At 37.6% G+C, this 22,894-nt stretch overlaps 1 protein-coding gene across 1 annotated transcript in view; it reads right to left on the bottom strand.

Annotated features, from left to right (window-relative positions):
* The window catches only part of PRDM5 (PR/SET domain 5), a 201,615-nt gene that overhangs the window by 93,316 nt on the left and 85,405 nt on the right, over nucleotides 1–22,894 (bottom strand). The window contains exons 4-10 of the mRNA XM_007464843.1: nucleotides 16,272–16,446; nucleotides 13,715–13,889; nucleotides 12,457–12,549; nucleotides 12,076–12,197; nucleotides 8,129–8,208; nucleotides 3,358–3,442; nucleotides 1,956–2,113 (exon numbers count right to left, since the gene is read on the bottom strand). Of these exons, the coding sequence (XP_007464905.1) occupies nucleotides 1,956–2,113; nucleotides 3,358–3,442; nucleotides 8,129–8,208; nucleotides 12,076–12,197; nucleotides 12,457–12,549; nucleotides 13,715–13,889; nucleotides 16,272–16,446 (888 nt within the window). The remainder of the gene's footprint in view (nucleotides 1–1,955; nucleotides 2,114–3,357; nucleotides 3,443–8,128; nucleotides 8,209–12,075; nucleotides 12,198–12,456; nucleotides 12,550–13,714; nucleotides 13,890–16,271; nucleotides 16,447–22,894) is intronic.

The following is a 22,894-nucleotide window of genomic DNA, read 5'->3' as shown; positions in this document are numbered from 1 at the left end:
GAGACTTAGCAGGAAACTAGCCAGATAATTTTTTATAGGCATGTAATTCCAGTGCAGCAGTAATGAATGTGATCCTGCCTCTGAACATATAATGCCTGAGTTAAACATAAGGGCGGTCAGCAAGAAATTAGGCAGAGATGATTTGGTACACCATCAATCAATCCTGTTTACTCTTTCGTAAATCTGCCTTTTCTTTTCTCTTTAGACTGAAGCTGAAACTGATATCGTAACTTCTTAAATGATTTAAAGAGATAAAATGATGTGTTTGTAAAGTCCCAATAAATGCTGAAATAATTATAATTCCAATGGAATATTGCAAATAAAAAGGTAACAAGTTAGTTGAAAATGCATTATTTATACGTTGTTTAATAGCATCCTACAATATACCAAAATCAATAAGCAAATATTTATCACATCACAAATTTAAACATACACTTCTAAGACAATGAATATCTTTGCACACATTTTCTGAATTCAATTCAAACATTATTTATTACCTACACAAAGTAGATTAGATAAAACTAACTTTCTTTCTTTTTTTTTTTTTTTTTTTTTTTTTGGGGTACGGGGGCCTCTCACTGTTGTGGCCTCTCCCGTTGCGGAGCACAGGCTCCGGACACGCAGGCTCAGCGGCCATGGCTCACGGGCCCAGCCGCTCCGCGGCATGTGGGATCTTCCTGGGCCGGGGCATGAACCTGTGTCCCTGCATCAGCAGGTGGACTCTCAACCACTGCACCACCAGGGAAGCCCAAAACTAACTTTCTGATACAAGAACTTGAGTAAAGTGTAGGAAATGCAAACAAAAATCAATAGACGAAACTAAGAGACTGTAACTTGAAGAAAGTCCTGCTAGAAAGGAGGGACGGGAGAAGTTAGAGAGGTCATGGTGAGTTGTTTTTGATATGTCTCATGCAGAAAATAGGAGGATACAAAGCTGCAAAAGGAAGCTGAGGTCATGGTGTAGAGAACTCCGAGTGACAGGGTAAAGCATCATATGTTAATAGGTGCTGGAAATCTACTTATAATATTAGAGTACAAGAGTGACAGAGTTGTGCTTTGGGATGATTTATCTAGTCAGCTGAATAAGTGGGAAGGGATAATTAACAAGAAGCTGAATGAGATGGGTATTAAAGTGATGAAGATGAGCCATGATCAGGATGTGGAAATGGTAAAGCAATGGATGATTGTGACAGTGATAAGGCAACGTAGAGGGTACAATCTTTAAGAATTAGCTTCTAATTCTAAAAAGGGGCTAATATTACAGAAAGAGACAGGGATAATTAGATGCTTTTGTCCTTAACAGAAATTAACGGAAACTTCCAAAAGTGAAGTTATCTGGAGCGTGCTAAATTCATTAGGTCAAAAGGTGCCCAGTTATGTATCACACGAGCAGTGGCAAATGTGTGTCTGAGAGCTGGGATTAACAAAATAAATCACTTGGAAATCATCAGTACAGAGTTTGTACCGGAATTCATGGATATAGCGGACATTGAAAACATAGAAGAGGCCTACAGTCAAAGCAGCCAGGATAACCCCCTGGGGGAGGGTTCAGAGAACAAAGAAGCATTCAGAGAAACTGGCAGAAGACCTAGCAGAGTCACTAAACTGGTGCCATAGATGAAGAGGATTTCCAAAAGGTAACAAGAGCAAGAGTGTCAAACTTTAGAGAAAGAAAGAAGAGAAGGCTTTGCAGTTACTGCAACGCTGGAAAACACTGGATGACACTCTGCTTGTGAGGGGAACAGTGTCAGTAGAGAATACAGATAGGAAACAAGGCCACAGGGGTTATGGCCTGAGTGAGTGGTTAGAAAACAGAAGCAAGATCTTCTCCAATTATTTCATATGTACAGCACGACTCGGACATCCAAAAACTTCTTTGAAGGTAAACAATTGGTAATTATATCAGGAAATCAGCAAAAATACGTATGTTTATAACAATATTAATAAGCTTTTACCTTCTTGTGATTCTTGTAAACATTTCTGTGGGCAAATCCCTTTCCACAAAGCTTGCATTTGTAAGGTTTATCTTCACTGTGTATTACTTTGTGAGCACCCACTTGATCGAGCCTCTTGAAAGATTTATTACAAATCTCACAATTATAGGGTCGTTTTTCTGTGAAAAATGAGTGGAGACAATCTCATATCTATATAAAGGTAAAGGATAAAAAGGAAAACAGCCTTACCTTGTATTACTTCTTATGGATAAGTCAACTAAAACACGATCCAAACAACTGAAACAATCTATTACCCAATCCATCTGTTAGATATGCGAGCCTATTCACAAAAGAAACATCAGTTTGTTCTTTTATTGACCTATTTGCAACCTAAATGTATAAAGTAGCTTAGATATAAAGATGAAGTTTCAATTCAAGGAAGAAATCCTACTTCCAGATGAAAAAATCTGCTGATCAGTATGAGTTCAAGTCAGGGTCACAACTCCAAATGCAAAGGGTGAGTGGCCTGACAGTGATGAAGGTAAAGGACAGACCTGCCTCCTGCTGGGCCAACAGAACCCACACAGGCCGAGCTTCCAATTCTCAGCAGAAACTACACACTTAGGTGGTTGGGTAAAATCCACATTTATACGATATTCATGTAATGTTGACAACTTTTTCAAACAAAGCATATCTGAAGGCCACCAGATCTATTTTCGATCCACCATTTTTGATCTTCCATTTTCATTCGCCAAAATATCTGTATCTGTCTCCAAATAAAGTAGCTATTCAAAAACGTTCTGACTTAAATGGTCTCAAAGTACAGACATTCTAAACGCTAGAAAAGAGACTTCATAAAGCAAAAGTTATTTTCAGAGCTGAATTTTTCTAAGTCTGTGTAACAGACCTATTACCCAAACTTGCTTAAAATGAAACTATGGCTTTAAAAACTTATATTCTCAAAATGTATTTATAAATTTCTCAGTAACATTTATTAGTTCCTTAGTTAGAATGTGAAAATATCTAGAAATGTCGGAACTATAATTGTTGAATCGCTCCTAAATATCAGACACTCTGCTAGTGTGGTACATAGATGAATTCGTTTAACCTTAACAGCAATTTTGAAAGGTAGGATATCTTTTCACAGATGAAGAATATAGAAACAGAGGCTCAAGGAGGAGTAGGTAACAAATTAAATGGTGAGTTCGAAGATCTTCGATTTCATTTAGTCCAACAACATATGCTTCAGAAACAAACTGAGGTCTAGAGAAGCTAAGTAACTTGTTCAAAATCACATGGTCGGTCAATGGCCAAGCTGGAACTAATAACCAGGTCTCCTGATTACCACTCTCAGAGCTCCTGAAAATGACGAGGTGAATCTTTTGTAGAGATTTCAATACAAATGGAAAAATATGTATTTTACCTGAGTGGGTGATCATATGACGTTTTAGCTGATTAGCTGAAATGAATTTCTTCATACATTCTTGACAATCAAATACCTCATGAATCTGCAAAAGGTTAAATTGACAGTTAAGTCAACTATCAAAGCCAAAAACTGTATAGAGCTCAAGTAAAAGTATAAACATGTGGACAGTCGCTACTGCAATATCCAAACTATATATTATAATTCAGCCCTAATTTGTTCACAGTATCCTACATAAATTGAAAATGCAATGAACATGTTACCTAGTAGAAACATATCATTAAAAAAATGTAAGACTGCACATTATTTAAATATGTAAAACAGCTGACCTATTTTTAAAGTGCATAATAAATTTATACTCTCTGTAAAAAATTATACCTAGTATATATTAAGTCTCTGTTATGTGCAAATTTAGAATTGGAAATACGTAACTTGCCAGTAAAAATATTCCCTGTTGACTACTGTAATAAATATATTACAGTAGTCAACACTCCTTTGAACTTAAATATATGTAGTACAGAACAACACATTAATTAATGTTAAAGACAAGGAGATACATGATTCTGAAAAGCATTTAGCTCACCAAAAAAGTCTCACAGGATAGGAGGACCACAATAAAAAACTTTATTAGTTTTATTTTTAAAAAATTATAATAAGGGGGACAAGCATAACTTTAGCAAACAACTGGCTAAATAAATATTAGTTTAATATTAAATTTAGTTCTTTCCCTCCCAGAGACTTAATCAGAGAAATTGAATAGGCGGTATGAAAAGCAGAAGCTTAGTTTATTACCAGTAACAATGTACAAAGTTCTAAGAGGAATGTGTTGCAAGAAGCCTTATATTAGAAATGTTGATCACCCCAATGAATAAGAGCATCATACTGTTTTGCTGAAGATTCAAAAATGGTTTTGGTGAGGTCCTGTTTTTGTTTCAACCTCATTAAAGGTAGTGCTCACAAAACGAAACCCCAGACAAGCAAAGGTCCTTCTGCAGGAAGCCAAGATACTGTGGTGATCCTTGCAGGATATCTAGGGCCACTACAGAGTGAAAGCCAAGGCAGAAGACCCTGAACTGGTACAGCAATGAGTAAAGAGTGGAGGACAGGTAAACGGCTCCCCTGGTCTAAGTGACCACAGAGGAACTCAAGGCAGGAATGGTGAAAAGACGGCACCAGGAAGGGAAACGGAAGCTGGGGCAAGGCTCACAGATCCCTGGTCTGCAGTCTGTGCCTTAACCCCATGTCCAGCCACATGACAGGTCTGAGGAAGGCAAGTACCACAGAGTACAGCAGGAAAACTTTCAGCCTAAGGCAACATCTTCAATCATCAAAGACCCTCACAGCAATTATATGAGGTGCGATGTTTGTTTAAAGATAATAAGAACAGATTTATATTCTTAAACTCTGTTTCTGTAACATATATCTTTTATAATAAGCTACTCTAATAAATGATGATGTGCCTTCTGAGACACACATAAATGAAAACATTTATTTTCATTTTTAATGTTATATTTTAATTAGTATATACACATTTTAAATTATTTACCCATATTTACCAAATTATTTACCCATATAAAAGTGTTAAATAAATTACTGCAAAATATACTCATATTTGTTCACTTAACTCTCATGGCTTCTGAAACATGAAACATACTTATTTATTTATTTATTTATTTATTTTTTCGGTACGCGGGCCTCTCACTGTGGGGGCCCCTCCCGCTGCAGAGCACAGGCTCCGTACGTGCAGGCTCAGCGGCCATGGCTCACGGGCCCAGCCAGTCCGCGGCATGTGGGATCTTCCCGGACCGGGGCACGAACCTGTGTCCCCTGCATCGGCAGGTGGACTCAACCACTGCGCCACCAGGGAAGCCCCATGAAACATTTTTAAAGGTTGAATTGGGGGCTTCCCTGGTGGTGCAGTGGTTGGGAATCTGCCTGCTAGTGCAGGGGACACGGGTTCGAGCCCTGGTCTGGGAGGATCCCACATGCCGCGGAGCAACTGGGCCCGTGAGCCACAACTACTGAGCCTGCGCGTCTGGAGCCTGTGCTCCACAGCAAGAGAGGCCGTGACGGTGAGAGGCCCGCGCACCGCGATGAAGAGTGGCCTCCGCTTGCCACAGCTAGAGAAAGCCCTCGCACAGAAACGAAGACCCAACACAGCCAAAAATAAAAATTAATTAATTAAAAAAATATATATATATTAAGAAAAAAAAGGTTGAATTGAATTGATATTATCAAAATTATAAAATAGAATATTTACTGTACATGAAAGCATTTTTGTATTGACTATCTTATAGTGGAAAATTCAATCCAAAGCTATTCTCAAAACTCCTAAAAAAGTTTTAATAGAACAATCAGATTTAAAGTGAAAATACACTAATTAATGCCTAATGCTAAGTAAAGCACCTTTTGTAAAATGTCCAACTTATTAAATTGACATGGATGGTTACAACTTATCATTTGAAGTCCCAAATTAAATAATTTTCAGGAAGGATCATAATATATCTTATTGTAATATAGGGCAGTACACAGTAATGTAAGACACTGTTCTAGACTACAATATAAATTTGACCTATTCGTACAGCACCACCTACTGGCAAGGTGAAATACTACAACCAAACTCTATTAGACATTAGACATACCCAACTATAAGAATAGTCAAAAATGGAGTCAGTAAAAGCTGCCTGTGGATTCAGAAAGGCTAAGTCAGAGGAGTTATGCTGTAATGAAGAGCTGCACTGAGCTACTAAGTTATTAACATTTGCAGAAACAGAATGGCTGTATTCTACCACCACCAGGTAGGATTTAAATCTACCAAGATATTCCCTGGGGGAAAAGTTCTTATGTTACGAAGAAAATAAATGGAAAAGAGAACACTTTTCAGAAATATGCCCCACTACCAACTTTGTTGAAATAGTCTATTTGGGAAAATCTGAAATTTGGTAGGATATCTTAAATTTCAACTTCTTAAGATCAGGGAAGGAAATCAAAGAATTATAAAAGTATGAGGATTTTTTTTTAATGTTTATTCAACTGGATTTAATCTTTTTGTCTCAGATTAGGTTCTGCTTCAGAAACCTTAAGGGTGATGAGAAGGGAGGAAGAGAGATGTAAAAGCAGCAGCATCTGGACTGGAGTTCTGTGTAAAACCTCCCTTAAAAGGTAGCCTCAGTGCTTGCTTCAGCAGCACTTGCACTAAATTTGGGATGATACAGAGAAGATTAGCATGGGCCCTGAACAGGAATTATATGCAAATTCTTGAAGTACTCCATATTTTTAAACAATCTGATAAAATAACCACATGGAAACTGAAAAGAAAAAAAAAGTAGTTTCATGGCACTTAAGAGAAGTAATTAAAAGACCCTGATCAGTTCAAAAGTCACACTTCATAAACGAGAGAACACAGGCCCAGTGTTACGTGGGGGGTTAGGGACAGAAGAAGATGACATCCACTGTCTTCACTCCTGTCCAGTGCTGTTGCGTTATTTCCCCCTAAGGATCATAATCACTCAACATGTAAGATATATGTTACATAATCACTCAGACATCTTAACAATTCAACTGTCTTATATGTTACAGGTTAAATCCACAGCACATGCTTGGAGCTACAGCATTGAATATCATATGAGTTTTAAGGCCTGTCAAGTTATTTTGGAATACAGACACACACAAAGAGACAAAATTCAACTTACAAACCATAACAAAAGTAAAATTTTACTTTCACTAGTATCATCGCCTCTCTTCTTTAGTATTAAATGACTAAAAGACAGTATTATGTGCTCCTAGATATTCTGAAAAAATAATATATGAACTCAGGAAATAATCATTTATATCTTTGTTATTATAATATAACATAAAATATATTTTTGGACTCTGCCATGATATGAACAAAATCTTAATTTAATTCTATTCTGTCGTAAATTCTATTAACTAGTGCTAATGTTGTTAGGGTTAATAACTGTCATTCACTTTTCAGGATAACTTTCACATTAAAATAGCAACTTAGTAAGTTTAATGCTTATTGCAAAATGTATTAAATTTATTTTCTCCTAACACAGTTGGCCTTTGAGCAACACGGGGGTTTGGGGGTTGGACCCACTGCACCCCACTCCCACCCCACAACCTCTCCCTGCAGTGGAAAAATCGTGTAACTTGACAGCGGGCCCTCCGCATCTGCATAGTCAACCAACCCCTGATCGTGTGGTACTGGAGTATGTATTTACTGGAAAAATCTGCTAAAAGTGGACCAGCACAGTTCAAACCTCTGTTGTTCAAGGGTCAACGGCATAATCGTTTCTGCTAACAACACTCTGACATTCTTCTACGTTATTTTTAGCTCTTCAAAATAACAGAGCTCTTTGTCTTCGTTTTGCCACACTTAACTATAATATGCATCCACTTTAAGCTAAATGTCACTGCAGAGCGTATCATAAATACACAAAAATATACGGTTTCCTCAAATATATAGTATTTCCTGAGCAAACAGCAACTGGGAAAGCTTGAAACCAGTATGAGGTGTCAGTCAGACACAATACTGTGGCGGAGAAATATTTCTACTAATTCTGAACAACAATAAACAACTCAAAATATTCTTTTGTGAGAGTTCACTCTTCTGCATATCAGTCTTGCATTTTAGAAGATGTTAGTAGTTAAATTAATGACAAAACTCTGTCTTTACAATATAAAAATCAGCTAAAATTTTTCATGGCCGACACTATAAATGACTAAAAGATCTTACACTATGATGAGCATTAGTCTTTATCTTACTGACCTTCCTATGTTCCTGCAGGCTTGATGCTGAAGAACACTTTTTATTGCACACTGAACATATGAGTTTTTTCTTAGGATCCCCTAAACAAAAACAACAAACAAAATAAAATAAAATACCACCATGATTTATTTGAGAATATTAAGAGGAGTATTAGATACAGTGTTTCTAGGTGATTTATAATTTCTAAACAGGTATTTCATCTTCTTAACTTACAACTCCAAAATTTTCAATGTTGTAGATATATCCATTAAACTCAGATAAAGAAGAGGCTACATTTTAAACGTTTTCAAAATCTGAGAAATATTCAGCTTGGTATACCACTTTCTACATATATAAAATGGGCCTTTCACCTTTCCACGTTCTAATTTAGTATTAAAAGAGAAAAGCACACTTCCATGAAAAATTAAAATTAATCAAATGTGTACATAAAAGAAAACCTGTATTTATTAACTCATAAGTTGATTTTGCTACTTGCTTTAAATTTTAAGAGAATATTTGATTTAATCAGCTGGATTTTTAAAAATGGAATTCAGAGATTATTCTTTTCGGCACTAGACTTGATCAGCCTGCAAGATCTGAGAGTATATGATTTATCATATTAATGCTAAAAACCAGAATAAGATAAAATCAAGAACAATAAAACATTATATTGGCATTCATATTATTTTACAAATCAAAACAAAGCTCAGTCTTATCTTCTTATAGAGTGATTATAATTATAGTAGACCATTTCAAATTTCAAATTTCACAGTGGTTATAAAAAACAAAAGACTCAACAAAACAAGATTTTCAAATATGATATAATAACAATATCATCTGCACTACCATAAGTAACCACAGAATGGTTTTTCAATTTTTAATTGATTGACTACAAATACTCAAAAAGTAAACAAATAATAAAATGCACCACCATGTATCCACTGCCTGGCCCCCAAAATGACTAATCCATGGCTATTCCTGCCAAAACCTCAACCTCATCCACTACCTTACTTCTCTATTTTCTTGAAAGAAATCTAAAGTCAGTAGAAAACACGATTACAAAATGACTTTATTAAAAGACTGTGTTTACGAGACAGCAACACTTTCAGAAAAAGGAAAATATTCATTTTTGTCTTATCATTCAAGATACGGATTTCATATAATGCACTATTTTTAGCAAGCCAAACAGTATAGTCAAGAAAAATTTTCTTGGTGATTGACAATATGGCTATTAAAGGAGAAAATTCTCCCAAGCAAAATGAATTATCTGACAGCGTGCATTTGGTCATAAATTCTCTATCCATATCTATTATACATGAGGGGCCTCTAAGAAAGAATATTCCCTCTTTTCCAGCTTGCACCAGCTGGTATGTCCCTCCTTTAATCCACAATCCTTTATTTCCCTAGCTTATCCCTCAAATCAGCTGCTCTCTGAGACTAGACCTTATTCTTTCCCAGAAGGTAGGTCAGGCTTGAGGGAGAGAAGAGAAAGAGAAGTGACATTGCCACAACCACCTGTTTCACCTTATCCCAATACTCCTGCCATGGCTCCCTCCAGCTAGAATCACAGGCAATACACCAAACCCCCATTCCTACTCTTCAATCTCTTCTCTCCTCCTATAGCTTCTATTCTTCATCCTAGGACTGGAATCCTAGTTCCTCAGAGAAGAAACATGGGAAAAGTTTATGACTGTTTGCCTGAGAATGTAGATAAATATTATTTCCCATAAATACAAAATCTCTATGTCAGCATCCGCAGAATCGAAATCAAAAGAGAAAGATGGTTAAGGTGAATTAAGGAAGTTAGACCCCTCACTGTTTCCTCTTGAGTAACTGGGAAGGTCACCCTACAAGCTTCCCCAGGTTCAAGGACAATAGCATCTACAAAGCCACAGCTAGACTTTATACCATTTTAGTTTTACTATATTTGGGTTAAGTCTGACATTTGACTTTCTGATTCAGCTTTCAAAAACAGTCAGGAACACATTACTTACAAAGGTAGGAGATGCACTGAAAATTAATACAACTGTACTGAATACGTAGTCACTTAAGTACTGTGAGTTTCAGCACTATGTGGGTTAAGTGTGCTTCTAGGAGCTAGTCTGAGAACCTACCCACCATATGTTACAGTTTCTACGGAAAAATGTGATCCATATTTTAAAATTCAGCTTCTCTCTTCTCAGCATCTTCAATTCATATCATCTAACGAGGAACATTTGTCATGGTCGGTGGTAAAAGCTGCAAGATCTTCTCTTTCCTTGAATACCTTTGTCTTTCTACAGTAAAGCGTTCTACGACCATGTGTATGAACACTGCTTTTTTCGCTATTCGTAATATGGAATATACTTTCCCCAAATGTCTGTGTAGCTAACAGATGCAAGGGAAGAAGCAAGAGAGGGGCTATGAACGACCGATTGAGCACCAATTCCAGCAAAAAGTATGCATGGTGGCCTCTGGCTGAAATACAGTAAGTTTCATATGTTATGTGATCCACAACACAGAAAAATAAAAAACTTCCTTTTATGTTATTTCCTACAAAATCACCATAAGTTTTCAGAATCAGTAATATTTTAATATCCAAGACCAAGTACAAGAAGCCTCAAAGAAATTATGCTTCTAGCACAGTCTGAAGACCACATGCCCAATAACAAGAATGCAAGTTTCCAGAGTTTCAGTGTGCATCTGTTTTTTTACTTAGTTCAGCAAAGTTAACTTTAAAAATGACATGAAAGATTTGTTATAATACATTGCAGACAAAGATGAAGAAAATTAAGAACAGCATTTTAAACATAACAGATTTAAAAAAACAAAAACTAGGAAGAGACAGGTCTATCAAAAAGTTATGATTGCCTTTTGCAAAGATAGGAAAGGCCCAAGTATAAAGAATTCAGAAAAATGTCATCTTCTCTATATCCTTCAAAAGGAAAGAAAGAAATCAGAACACTGTGAAGTCCAAGCGATGTGCACCATTCTGAAGCCACATTTCACAAGCCCATACCTTCTGCCACCCTGAGCTTTCAAATATGGCTTGTACTGAGTGTGCAGCCCAAACTGGTGGTGCGAAGTTGTAACTAGCATTAAAAGAGACACTTTTTGGACAATGAACAAATATAGGAAACAGAAACTGAGTACCGGTTATTCTTTTCTCCTGAATGTGAGAATAAACAGGATAGGAGAAAAGAAATAACACTTTCCTCATATGCAGAAAGACATTTCCACCCAGAAGCCAATGGCAAAAGTAAACACATGAGAAAAATGCAAGTAGAGAAGGGTAAGAGGAGTACCATGAACCTCAGCCTCCTTTAAAGAAAAGACACTGAAGAAATAAATTAACTCTGACAATAATCATCTGTTCGATTTAGTGCAACAGATTCAATCCCTAAAGTCAAAATACATTTACCATGTGCTAAGCAGATGAAATCTAAGTGACAAATTTTCTATTTGTCTTATTGTTTAGCTAGTCATTAGAAGGAATTCAAATAGTATCTACTTTATAAATCTAAATATATTCAATTAGCATGTCAAAATGTAGCCAGTAATTTTCTCCAATATAGAAGAAATATAAGGATTTTTAAAAATGGAATTTTACTGTAAAAATATTAAGGCAGAAGGGCATCACTTAACAGTTTTAAAATATATCTACTAAAAGAGAAATTTCACATGCTAAAGTATTAAAATTATTATTTAAAACATTAATTCTTAATGTACCTGGCTACCAAGCACAACTAGATTCTAGCTTAGGTTTCCAGTTATGATTAATTCAGAGATAGGAAAAATGACGAAAATTGCTGAAATCAAAAAGAAACAGTGCTCAGTGGAAGAAAAAAAATTCCATTTCCAGAGCTCTACATCTGTGTGAAATACAATGGAAAAGCAAGCTCTCTCCTCAAGAGTGAGAATTAAAAACAGATCGCTGTGTCCTGGGGAGAGGAAGCCCCTTTAAAAACAACCCTCTGATGAGTTCTCACCGGTGTGGATGTTTTCCTGGTGTCTTCTCAGGGCATCCTTGCTCTTCAGTCTCTTTCCACAGCTGTCAGCCTTACACACAAACCTGGCATCTCCCCGGCAAGTCTCCTGGTGCTGCTCAAAACTACAAGACAACCAGGAATGGGAAACAGGGAGAAGAAATGGTGAAGACACCTACAAACTTCTAACATCCAGGCTGGCTTTTGTAATGCATGTTCCCCGTAGAGTTTCAGGGTCATTACAAGTGTTACCTAGGCAGGTAGGAAGGAAAGCACTGAAATTCTGTAGCCATATGATACTAAATCACTAAGAAGCATGAAAGCATGCATGCCAATGATGACCCGCAATTATATAACAGCCATCTGATAACTCGGATACAAAACCTTGATGCTGAACTGAAGGAAGAATTGCAAACAGAGCACTGAAAACTTCGTGAAGAATCCTTCAGACTGCTTTTTGCTGAGCACTGAAGAACACTGAGGGGAAATAGACAAAAAACAAAAACTGGAAGTCTAAGACAAAAACTTATGAAAATATCTCTACTTTAAATGAAGTCACAACCATGATCTCTCCTTTCATTCTGCCTTTTGCCCTTTAAACTTTTAAGCAGCACCTACAGTTGAACTATAAGACATAGCTCAGCAAAAGTATGTTTGGTGTAGAATATATAATATTAAATTGAATAAAAGCTGACTAGAATGCAGTTTTAAAATCTATTCATTAAAAACTATATAGCCCTTGCTTAGTTTTTTAAAGAGTGTATAAGAGAATTTCCAAGTTTTAAGTTTAAGTTTTGAACAGAAATTTTTCATCTCAAATTTCATAAGCAAAAGTGGATGCATATATGAAAACTGTCTTAATATGAAATACAGCATGTTTCAGAATTTTACTTTAATGAATTAAAAAATGAAACATTAAGCCTATGTTAAAGATTTCTTGCTCATATGCAAGGTGACATTCCATTAAAATAAGTTTGTAAATATATGTATCCACTTTCTCATTTTTAATAATTCATGATACTGTACAATACTTAAGTAAAAGGATAACTTAATATGCTGTTAATATATTTAAAATAACAAAGGGTGCACAGCAATGATTGGGACCATTTAATTCATTTCATCATCATATCTTGTACATATTCATCTTTAAATTATTTCTCCAACATCGCTAGGAAATAAACAGTGCTTCCCAAAATGGCCCTGTATTCTTCATACTCTGAACTCTCTCCATTTCTTAAACTATTTCTTTTCTTTTCTTTTTTTTTTTTTTTACAGATTTCAGAGGGAATATCGAATGCAGACCGCTGAAACTTGATCTGCCACCTCAAAGCACTAGCTAAATTATGCATATCAGATTTCAAATTAGTACACCAATGAGCTTAATATTTAACGGCAAGTTATTAAATGGACAAAGATTGATTAGCATAAACAATGTTTACTTGTTAAACTTCATAATCAGAGTGTTTCAAAAACCAATGTACTATATAGTAAGAAAAGTGTATGACAGTGACAATAGAGAATGCTTAATTTCTACACACACCACACACACGCACACAGGTTAGAAACTATAAGTCAAACGGAATGAAAACAGTTAAACAACGTGTCAGCTTATAATTTTAGATATACTCTTGAATGTACGCACTGTCTTTGCAAAGCCTGTTTAACTGGGAATTTCTTCCCACAGCTCTTGCACTTAAATTCTTTCTCCTCTGTGGGTTTCTGGTGCAATGTCTGAAGATGCTCAGCAAGAATTTCCTCACTGGTAAAACTCGATTCACACTGGGGACAGGCATAGTCCTCTTTACAGCCAAAGCGATCTGTGAAGAGCCAAGAACTGCTCAGTTTTGCTCTCATTTTAAAATCAAAATTAATTATGCTTAATGGTACCAGATTAGGAAATTTTTATTATCTCTATGAGTGTGAACAGGTTGCCCATGAAAAATAATAGGAAGTGTTACTAGAACAGTACATTATTTTTTAAATCATTTAACTTGTGTTTCACCAAATTAATACAAATCAAAATCAATTTTTAATTTACCCTGTAACATTAACTTTTCACATCAAAGAGTTATAACAAATGTTGAATTGCAACGCCAAAGTCTTCCCTGAAACGGGTCATCCTGAGTTCACTTTTAGCTGCAAGAAGAGAAAAACCCAACCAAGGGGAACTATGTTGAATTACCAAGGGGAATCTCACATATATATGAAAAAAGACCAAGGTCATAAAAACAGCACTCATTACAGTAGGTGGAGTGAGGCTCCACTGTCTCTCTGGCTGTCAGTCCTATATGCACTGTCATGGCTCTACCCAAATTTTTCAAAGTGTGCTTCTTAAATTACATATTTTTTCTGATTATCAAATAAGATTAATTCTTTTTAAGATTTTTTTTTTGACGTGGACCATTTTTAAAGTCTTTATTGAATTTGTTACCATATTGCTTCTGTTTCACGTTTTAGTTTTTTGGCCGCGAAGCAGATGGGATCTTAGCTCCCCAACCAGGGATCGAACCCACACCCCCTGCACTGGAAGGAGAAGTCTTAACCACCGGACCACCAGGGAAGTCCCAAGGTTAGATTTAGATAAAATGCAGAAAATATGAAGAGAATAAAAATCATCAATAACCCCACCATGAAGAGACAACTGCTGTAATCTATTTCCATGGCTGAGTTGTATTTCATGCGCAGTCTAAGAACCTTTATGATCATACTTTTTATGAAATTTCATGTATTGCTCTTTTTTCCATTTAATATTTTCTCAAGTCAAATTTTTTTTAAACTTAAGGTACCATAATTTACTTATTTAACCAAACTCTCCATTGTTTGACATTTGAGTGGATTCTTTGTTTCTTTTGATCACTGTTTGGTTGGTTTTGCTTCTGTTTTGGGGGATTTTTGTTTGTTTGTTTTTTGGGTTTTATATTTTGCTTTTATAAACAAAACTGACTTCTAAAATAAAAATGTCAACAATATAAGCACGTGATTCATATGTTCTAAGAATCTGTGTAAGTTTCTGTTGATTCTTCTTACAAAAGTAATAGAAATTGATATTTTGTTAACTAAATAAAGAAAAATCAGGGTGGTAATAAGTAGGAGACTTATTTTTAAGGTAAAATAGTGGACACAGTAATACTGTACCCTGGGGGCAACGCTGAAATAAATACAAAAATAAAGAAAACATAGTACAGTACAGAAATAATTCCCATCACCCCAAATCTGACATTCCAAACAGCATAATGCATATTTGGAAAGACAAAACAGATAGCCTGTCCTCATCTGCCTTTTAAATACTCCAACTAAAATAAAGAAGCAGAAGCATAATCTGGCAATACTGGGAATACTCATACTTTTTCAGCCAATGACATACAGTTAGAATAGAAAATTCATATAAAAGACATTAATACCACAGTGACTAAAGAAACCACTGTCACTTCTGAAGTGGCTTTGTTAAGCAAAATGGAAAAATTCTCTATAGTAATTAAGCGTCAACCTTTTACAAAATGTGAACACCCTTAACACCATTCAAATTTCCCTCAAACCCCATCAGGAGTAAAACACAACATAACAGAAACAAGCCCTAATAACAATTGATTATTCCCTGGCAGATGACAAACAAGTGACATCTATCTCCTAGATTGCAGGGCTGATTTAAGCAAGTCTACCTATGGTCATCATACATTTTTGGTTACCCTACTAGAACAACCCAGCAGTGCTGTAGGCCTCTATGATCAGAACAAAGAAAGATTTCCAGATGCTCCAGATTCTCAAAGGATGTTAAGAGTGAGGCCCAGGAATAATCCCACAGGGCCCAGCAGGACCTCTGCACTCACCTTTCCCCATGTGCAGATGAGAAAGTAAAGTCTCAGGGTTAGTGACTTGCCTGCTTATAACATGGATGAAAGGCAGACTCGGGGCTGGAGTACAAAAATCCTCATTACTAGCTACCCACCAATGAGAGCAGTGAAAGCTGGGAGTTGCCACTGACCTTGGCAGTCCTACAGGGCACATCCATCACCCACCCCAACCCATCATTCCCTTCCTGCTGGAAGAGAGGCACATAACTGAATATGCTCCGAGTGTTCTGACAAAAACTAACTTTATTTTGAGAACACTCTATTATACTGCAATTATAATCAAGCACAGTTCAAACTTTATTTCTCCTACAATTTTCATTCTCTCGGACCATCAATTAGAGGTAATACCTTTTCTGCCAGCTGCTGATTGTCCTGTAGAATTTTTACCTTCCTCTTCTTTGATCATCGTCATAATTTGCTGTTCTTCTTCATCGGCCTCCATGTCACTATCCAGGTAGCCAATCAGAAGCTCTGTATCTGTTTCTATATCTTCAATTGCCAGATAGAAAATGTTTTCTCCTTCCTGAGACAAAATCAAAAAGATGTGCTGTTATATGACCAAGATATCTCAATAATAAAAAAAGCTAAAATCATTCATTTCTGATAGTAACTAAGAAATCATTTTTAAGATACACTGAGTATCAGGTGCTCATGAAAAGTTACTACTCCATTTTGTACATCTCCACTTGACCTGAACACTGAAAAAGGAAACTGACAATATTTAGGCACCTGGCAAATAAAGTACAAATATATATTAAAGATAGTGACATTTATACCTATCAAATAAAATAAGGATAATGATTTAAATTTCTAAAAGTTAAATTTTGCATCATTAATTGGCTTTATGCAGTAACACCTTGTGGAGGTCCATAAATGCAGTAGAAAATAAATTTGTTAAGCAATGGTGTCATTTCTGAACCCAAACAGACAGCAATGAGATATCAATGATTTAATTATGATTAACATAAAATACAAAACTGAAAGAAGAAGAAAACTTTCAAGTTATAACACAAACCAGAGGAACTGCAAATGAACCCTGAAAGAATTTCCAAAAAGCTGGACCGGGAAGAGAAAAAGGACTAGGTACCTGGGAGGTTCAAAACATTGACTGGGTCATCACACGTCCCTAAATCCCACTAAAATGACAGAAGAAAGAAGAAAGCAAGTTCCACCCTTAACATACCACCATTTTTTAGAAAATTCTAGAAGAAGAAATTAGCCAGGGTTGCTAACGCAGAAGAAATCTCAACCCATAACAGACTGAGAAGAGGAATGCAGCAAAGAATAACCCAAGGAAACCCGAGAGAAACTTCATACTTGGAACCAACGATACAAAAAGCCCCTCTGGGGCTTCCCTGGTGGCGCAGTGGTTGAGAGTCCGCCAGCCGATGCAGGGGACACGGGTTCGTGCCCCGGTCCGGGAAGATCCCACCAGCCGCGGAGCGGCTGGGCCCGTGAGTCATGGCCGCTGAGCCTGCGCGTCCGGAGCCTGTGCTCCGCAACGGGAGAGGCCACAACAGTGTAGAGCCCCGCGTACCACAAAAAAAAAAGCACCCCTCTGGGCCTGGGGCCAATTACCAGGGAAGCCAGAATTGGGGCTGCTTAGCCGGCAGTCCCCAGGAGAAACACCCTGAATTGATGTCTTTTACACAGTTGAGGATTTGTTGTGGGAGGGCTCCTAGCTTGGCTGCTGAGGATAAAGAGAAGCAAAGCATAACCTGAATTGTGGTGGGCAAGTGAGGGAAAGAAGGGGGACAATAAGCTCCACCCAGGAGTGAAATCCAATAAAGCAAAGAACACAGAACAAAGCCTCCTCTCCTCTGGCAATATCATAGCACCTAGGTGAGGGAGGGAGAGACAGAGGAGGAGGAGAAATCTGTAATGAATATATACATGTATATATATGTATGTATACACAAGCAGAACCCCATGAAAAACTGGAAAATATGCATCAAACTGTTATAAAGTTAACATTCTGAGGCTGGGAGAAGGAGGAGTCTATATTGAATACTGTTTTAGTTTCTTCTTACAACAAAGATTACTTTGCAATTTTAAAATGCAATTTTAAAAACAATAAATATTAGAAAATTCCATGGATGAGGCAGAAATTACGATCACATTTATCAAAAATACTGTGTAAGGGAGGACTGACTCCGAAGTTCAAAGCAATGAAGCACATTAACCATTAGCCGCAGGTCATTAAATGAAGTTCCTGTAATATTTTACAGCATTCTTGGAAGTTCATGAATTTCATACCTCCAGAAACACAGAAAGTTATTTCTAATTAAGAACCCAGTTAACTTCTATACAACTGTTACTTTTAATGCAACAAAAACAAACAAAAACTAACGTGGACACTCAGCAAAAGAAAGATTTCTTTTTCAATCAACTGAGAAGCGGCACTTTCCAGGTTTTGGAAACTACTTGCTAGAAGAGTCACCAAAGCAACAAAGGGCTCACCTAATGAAGATTTCAGAAAATAATCATAAATCTTAGTGGTTATCTGATCAATATCCAAGCAAGTTAACTGAAATGTCTTTCCAGCATATTAGTCATTCATTTTATAATGAATGACCTTCATAGCACCAAGAGAAGATAATAATTTTTAATTGTAAAACATGATAGCATTAACTTAAACGGCCATCATAAGACACGACATGCCTATTTAGGGGTTCTGTAATAAAAGAAAATTTTAACATACCAGTTAAAACTTCAATTGAACAAAAGTAATGGCTGCATTACAAGCTCCAAGGATCAAGTACATGTTCTATCTGTATACCAAACATGTGATAAGAGGAATGTCATGACAGGCATTGTTCCAAGCTATTTATTTAATGCAGATATCTAGATATCTCTCTACATATAATTCCTACCACTACCCAGGCCAAGAGCCTCTTCCTTTTCATTTGCCACCACAATAAAATTATTGAAAGAAGTATCCTGTTAAATTGCTTCCTTACTGATTTAATCACTCAGCAACCTTTCATTATATTATTCTCCTTCTTCCAAACCTCTGACTGTCAGAACCTACCAGATTTCTAATCCCTGGAGCTCTCTCAAACTCTCTGGGGTGATTTTCCCCACCTGTAGGTTCATCCCAGACCCAATCTCTGGCCCTTTGGCAAGAAGGATTTAAACAGTGTTGACCCAACACTACGGGACTGAGCATCAACTCCCAGTGGTCATTAGGCTGGCCAAGACCTCCGGCTTTGATAACTGTCTTAATATTCTGATCCTTAAATTTACTTCTCTTTATTTCAGCTATGGTTTCTGGTCATTGGGTTTGTGGCTTATTCCCCTGAACACAGTTCCTCCTAGCAGAGTCACTCCTTGCATTTACATTTTACGGATTAAGCGCCTTCCTGGGACTTTGCCTGGGGGCTGGGGTCCTGCTTACGGTTCCTGTCATGGGCTCTAGGTGACTTCGTTGAAAATTCAACTTTAATTGAAAGAAAGCTGTTCAACATCATGGTGTGTTCAGAAGCAAATATTCCTTAGTCACTGGTTTTCACTGTACTGGCGATCCAGATACAAGAGAGAGAGTGAGATTACAACTGTTATGCATCTCCTGCATTACTGTCCATCATTATGAATTTTTTGTGTTTTTCAGTCTTGTTTCATTTTGCTTTATTATTTGTTTATCGTCTTCAGCTAATTATGTCTACTATAAGCTGTTTGTATTATCAAAAAGTTACAACAGCCTAAACATCCAACGAAATAAGTTGAAAAAGAATAAATGTCTAACAATTGGCTTTAAAAGATTTATTAAATATCATTTGTATAGAAAAAAACATATATCAATGTGCCCCCCAAAGAAAAAGATATGAACAAAGGTGTCAACAGACTTTGTTTCTAAACAGAGGAAATTGTATTTTGCATAGTCTCCTGCTAGCCCATGTGTTTCAATTTTTCTAGAGTTAACAAGTATTACTTTTGTAGTAAAAGGAAAAAATAAATAATAAACAAACCAGTTTCCATGACACCAGGAATTGGTACTAAATAGTAACTAAGAGCTTTGAGATGGCCAGGGTTCAAGTCTCCTTCTATGATTAATTAGCTGTGGAACTGAGCAAACAGCTTCATCTCTCAAACCACCAGTTTCCTCATCTATAAAATGGAGAAAATAATGCTGCCTATCTCATAAGCTGTTTGTGAGGATTAAAGGTGCCTGGCACAAGTTAAGTATTCATTAATGATAAGTACTGCTATCATTATTAGTATTACTATTAAACAAAACTTGAAAGTCAGTATTAAAATATTTATTTTTCAAAATTTGTTTCAATTAGACTGTCACATAAGCTAAGTTGCTGTGACAATGCTAAATTTTATTTGGCTGAACTGCTGTCAGCCAAAATATAATTCAACTCCACTGCCTGCCTACCAGAGCTCTGAAATGCTCTGGATTTCTGATTGTCATGCTCTGTTCACTTGCTAATGTGCTAATGTTTTACTCTGGTTTGGACCTCAGGTACCAATTGCTTGTCTGATCTATACTATACCTTAAGTGACCAACCATCTACTTTCCCTGAGGGGTTTCCATGATATGCGGTTTTCAGTGCTGAAACTGAGAGAGTCCTGGGCAAGCCAGGACAGTGAGTCACTCCTTAAGATTTCCTGGGATTCCCTGGTGGCGCAGTGGTTGGGAATCTGCCTGCCAGTGCAGGGGACACGGGTTCGAGCCCTGGTCTGGGAGGATCCCACATGCCGCAGAGCAACTGAGCCCGTGAGCCACAACTACTGAAGCCTGTGGCGCCTAGAGTCTGTGCTCCGTGGCGGGGGAGGCCACCGCAATGAGAAGCCCACAACAAAGAGTGGTCCACGCTCACCACAACTAGAAAAAGCCTGTGTGCATCAACGAAGACCCAACGCAGCCAAAACAAACAAACAAATAAATAAAAATCAAACAAACAAACAAACAGATTTCCTGGGACTTCTCTGGCGTCCAGTGGTTAAAACTCCGTGCTTCCACTGCAGGGGTCACGGGTTCAATCCCTGGTTGGGGAACTAAGATCCCACAGGGCACGTGGTGCAGCCAAAAAAAAAAAAAAAAAAAGATTTCCTAACAATAATATTTGCTGCCGCCCCCCACAGTATCCAACAGCTCAGGATTCTCAATATGTGGTACCAGTCCTGTCCCAAATATGGCTCCAATGGCTTACCAACTGGTAATCTAAACCCACACTTCATCCTCTCATCCCCCAACTATCCTTCAAGTTAACCTGCCTTCTGTTCTTCAGTCCAACTGGTACACTTCCTCTCAGAAAACACTGAACTCATTCCTCCTCAGTACAACTGCAAAGATGCCACCTGGCCTCCCAGCTACGACTTCTCAGCAGCATCTGAGCCACAGCTCACGTTCACCCTCCATGAAACCTTTTCTAATCTACTAAATTCATGTAGGTTACAGGAGTTCTTCAACTGGACACTTACCTGTAATTTATTTCTGTGGTTTTCATCATTTAATTCATGTGATCAACGACATTCATGTGTTCCTCCTGTCTCCTCCAAACAAAGATGGTTTCCTCAAGGAAGCGAACAAGAATTGCCATGTATCCCCACAGCATAAGCTATACTCTTAAGAGTTGCTCAGTATGTTACAAATATGCATAGTAAAAGGGAACACTGATATGCTTGTGTCCACAGAAGAAAAGCACTTACTGGTAAAAAGTTCAGTGATATCTGCCTTCATTTACTTTTGGTGGGAGGCTATTACAGTAGTCCAGGTCACGGACAGGGGTGACATGGGAGGATTACGGCAGGGAAACAGTGGCGATGGTGAGAAGTAATCAGATTCTGAGTATGATCTGAAGAGAAGCTGACAGCATTTCCTGACAGACTGTATATGGAGTGTGGGAGGAGGAGAAAGGTCAAGCAGGAGGACAAGGTGATGAAGTTTTCCCTCAAGAGCTCACAGATGTTGCTCTATTTAATAATAATTCTTCCTAAGGATCCAAACTAAAACACCAACTACACATTTTTGCTTTAAACATGTATCTTCTCTGTATGTATAAATGTATTTTCATGTGGTCCTTCACTCAGGGGCCTAAGAGTATTAGTCAATTCAGCCGTTTTAAAGCTAATTACTATTCTTTCTTGCCTGCTTTTTTTTCTTTTGTGGCCGTACCGCTCAGCCTGCGGGATCCTAGCTCCCAGACCAGGGATCGAACCCAGGCCCCCGGCAGTGAAAGCGCACAGTCCCAACCACTGGACCGCCAGGGAATTCCCTAAAGCTAATTTCTATTCTTCAACAAGTCTTTAAAGTAAGAGTCATTCAAAATCCCCAATGGAAAAAAATTTATTTTAGGTAATAAACTACTTGCAAAGCTCTTCCTCTGGACATCCAATGCATTCTGATAACAAAAGCATAGAATTCTGACGTTTCCTAGGAAAGCTGAAAAAAACAGTGGTGGCTTGGATTTTATTAGAGTCATCACTGTGATAGCATCACGTATTATGGAATTCAGATTTACACACACAAAAACGTCTCTGAGAATTCTGAGTGTCAGAGTTTCCGAAACAAACTTATGTAATGAAGACAAACAAATCCAGAAAAAAGCAATAATCTGACTGGGATGATTCAACAGGAAAGTCAGAGGTAGTGCCATGTGGTACGGCCACTACAGAGCATTCTCTTGAGGCAGGGGGCTCCACCAAAGTTCGTATGCACTAAAAGAATCATTTCTGAATTCAGAAATTATAGAAGAATAGCCATATGAACAGATGTATTCAACTGTCATGAATTTTGAATGCGTTAACGTAGTGTAAATAAAAATACTATCATCAGGGCTTCCCTGGTGGCGCAGTGGTTGAGAGTCCGCCTGCCGACGCGGGGGGCGTGGGTTCCTGTCCCAGTCCAGGAAGATCCCACATGCCGCGGAGCGGCTGGGCCAGTGATTCGTGGCCGCTGGGCCTGCGCCTCCGGAGCCTGTGCTCCGCAACGGGAGAGGCCACAACAGTGAGAGGCCGCAAAA

The sequence above is a fragment of the Lipotes vexillifer genome, unplaced genomic scaffold (assembly GCF_000442215.2).
Source record: "Lipotes vexillifer unplaced genomic scaffold, Lipotes_vexillifer_v1.1 scaffold231, whole genome shotgun sequence".
Lineage (NCBI taxonomy): Eukaryota > Metazoa > Chordata > Mammalia > Artiodactyla > Lipotidae > Lipotes > Lipotes vexillifer.
Note: the sequence above shows the minus strand (reverse complement) of the source record. Positions and strands in the feature narration are given on the sequence as shown.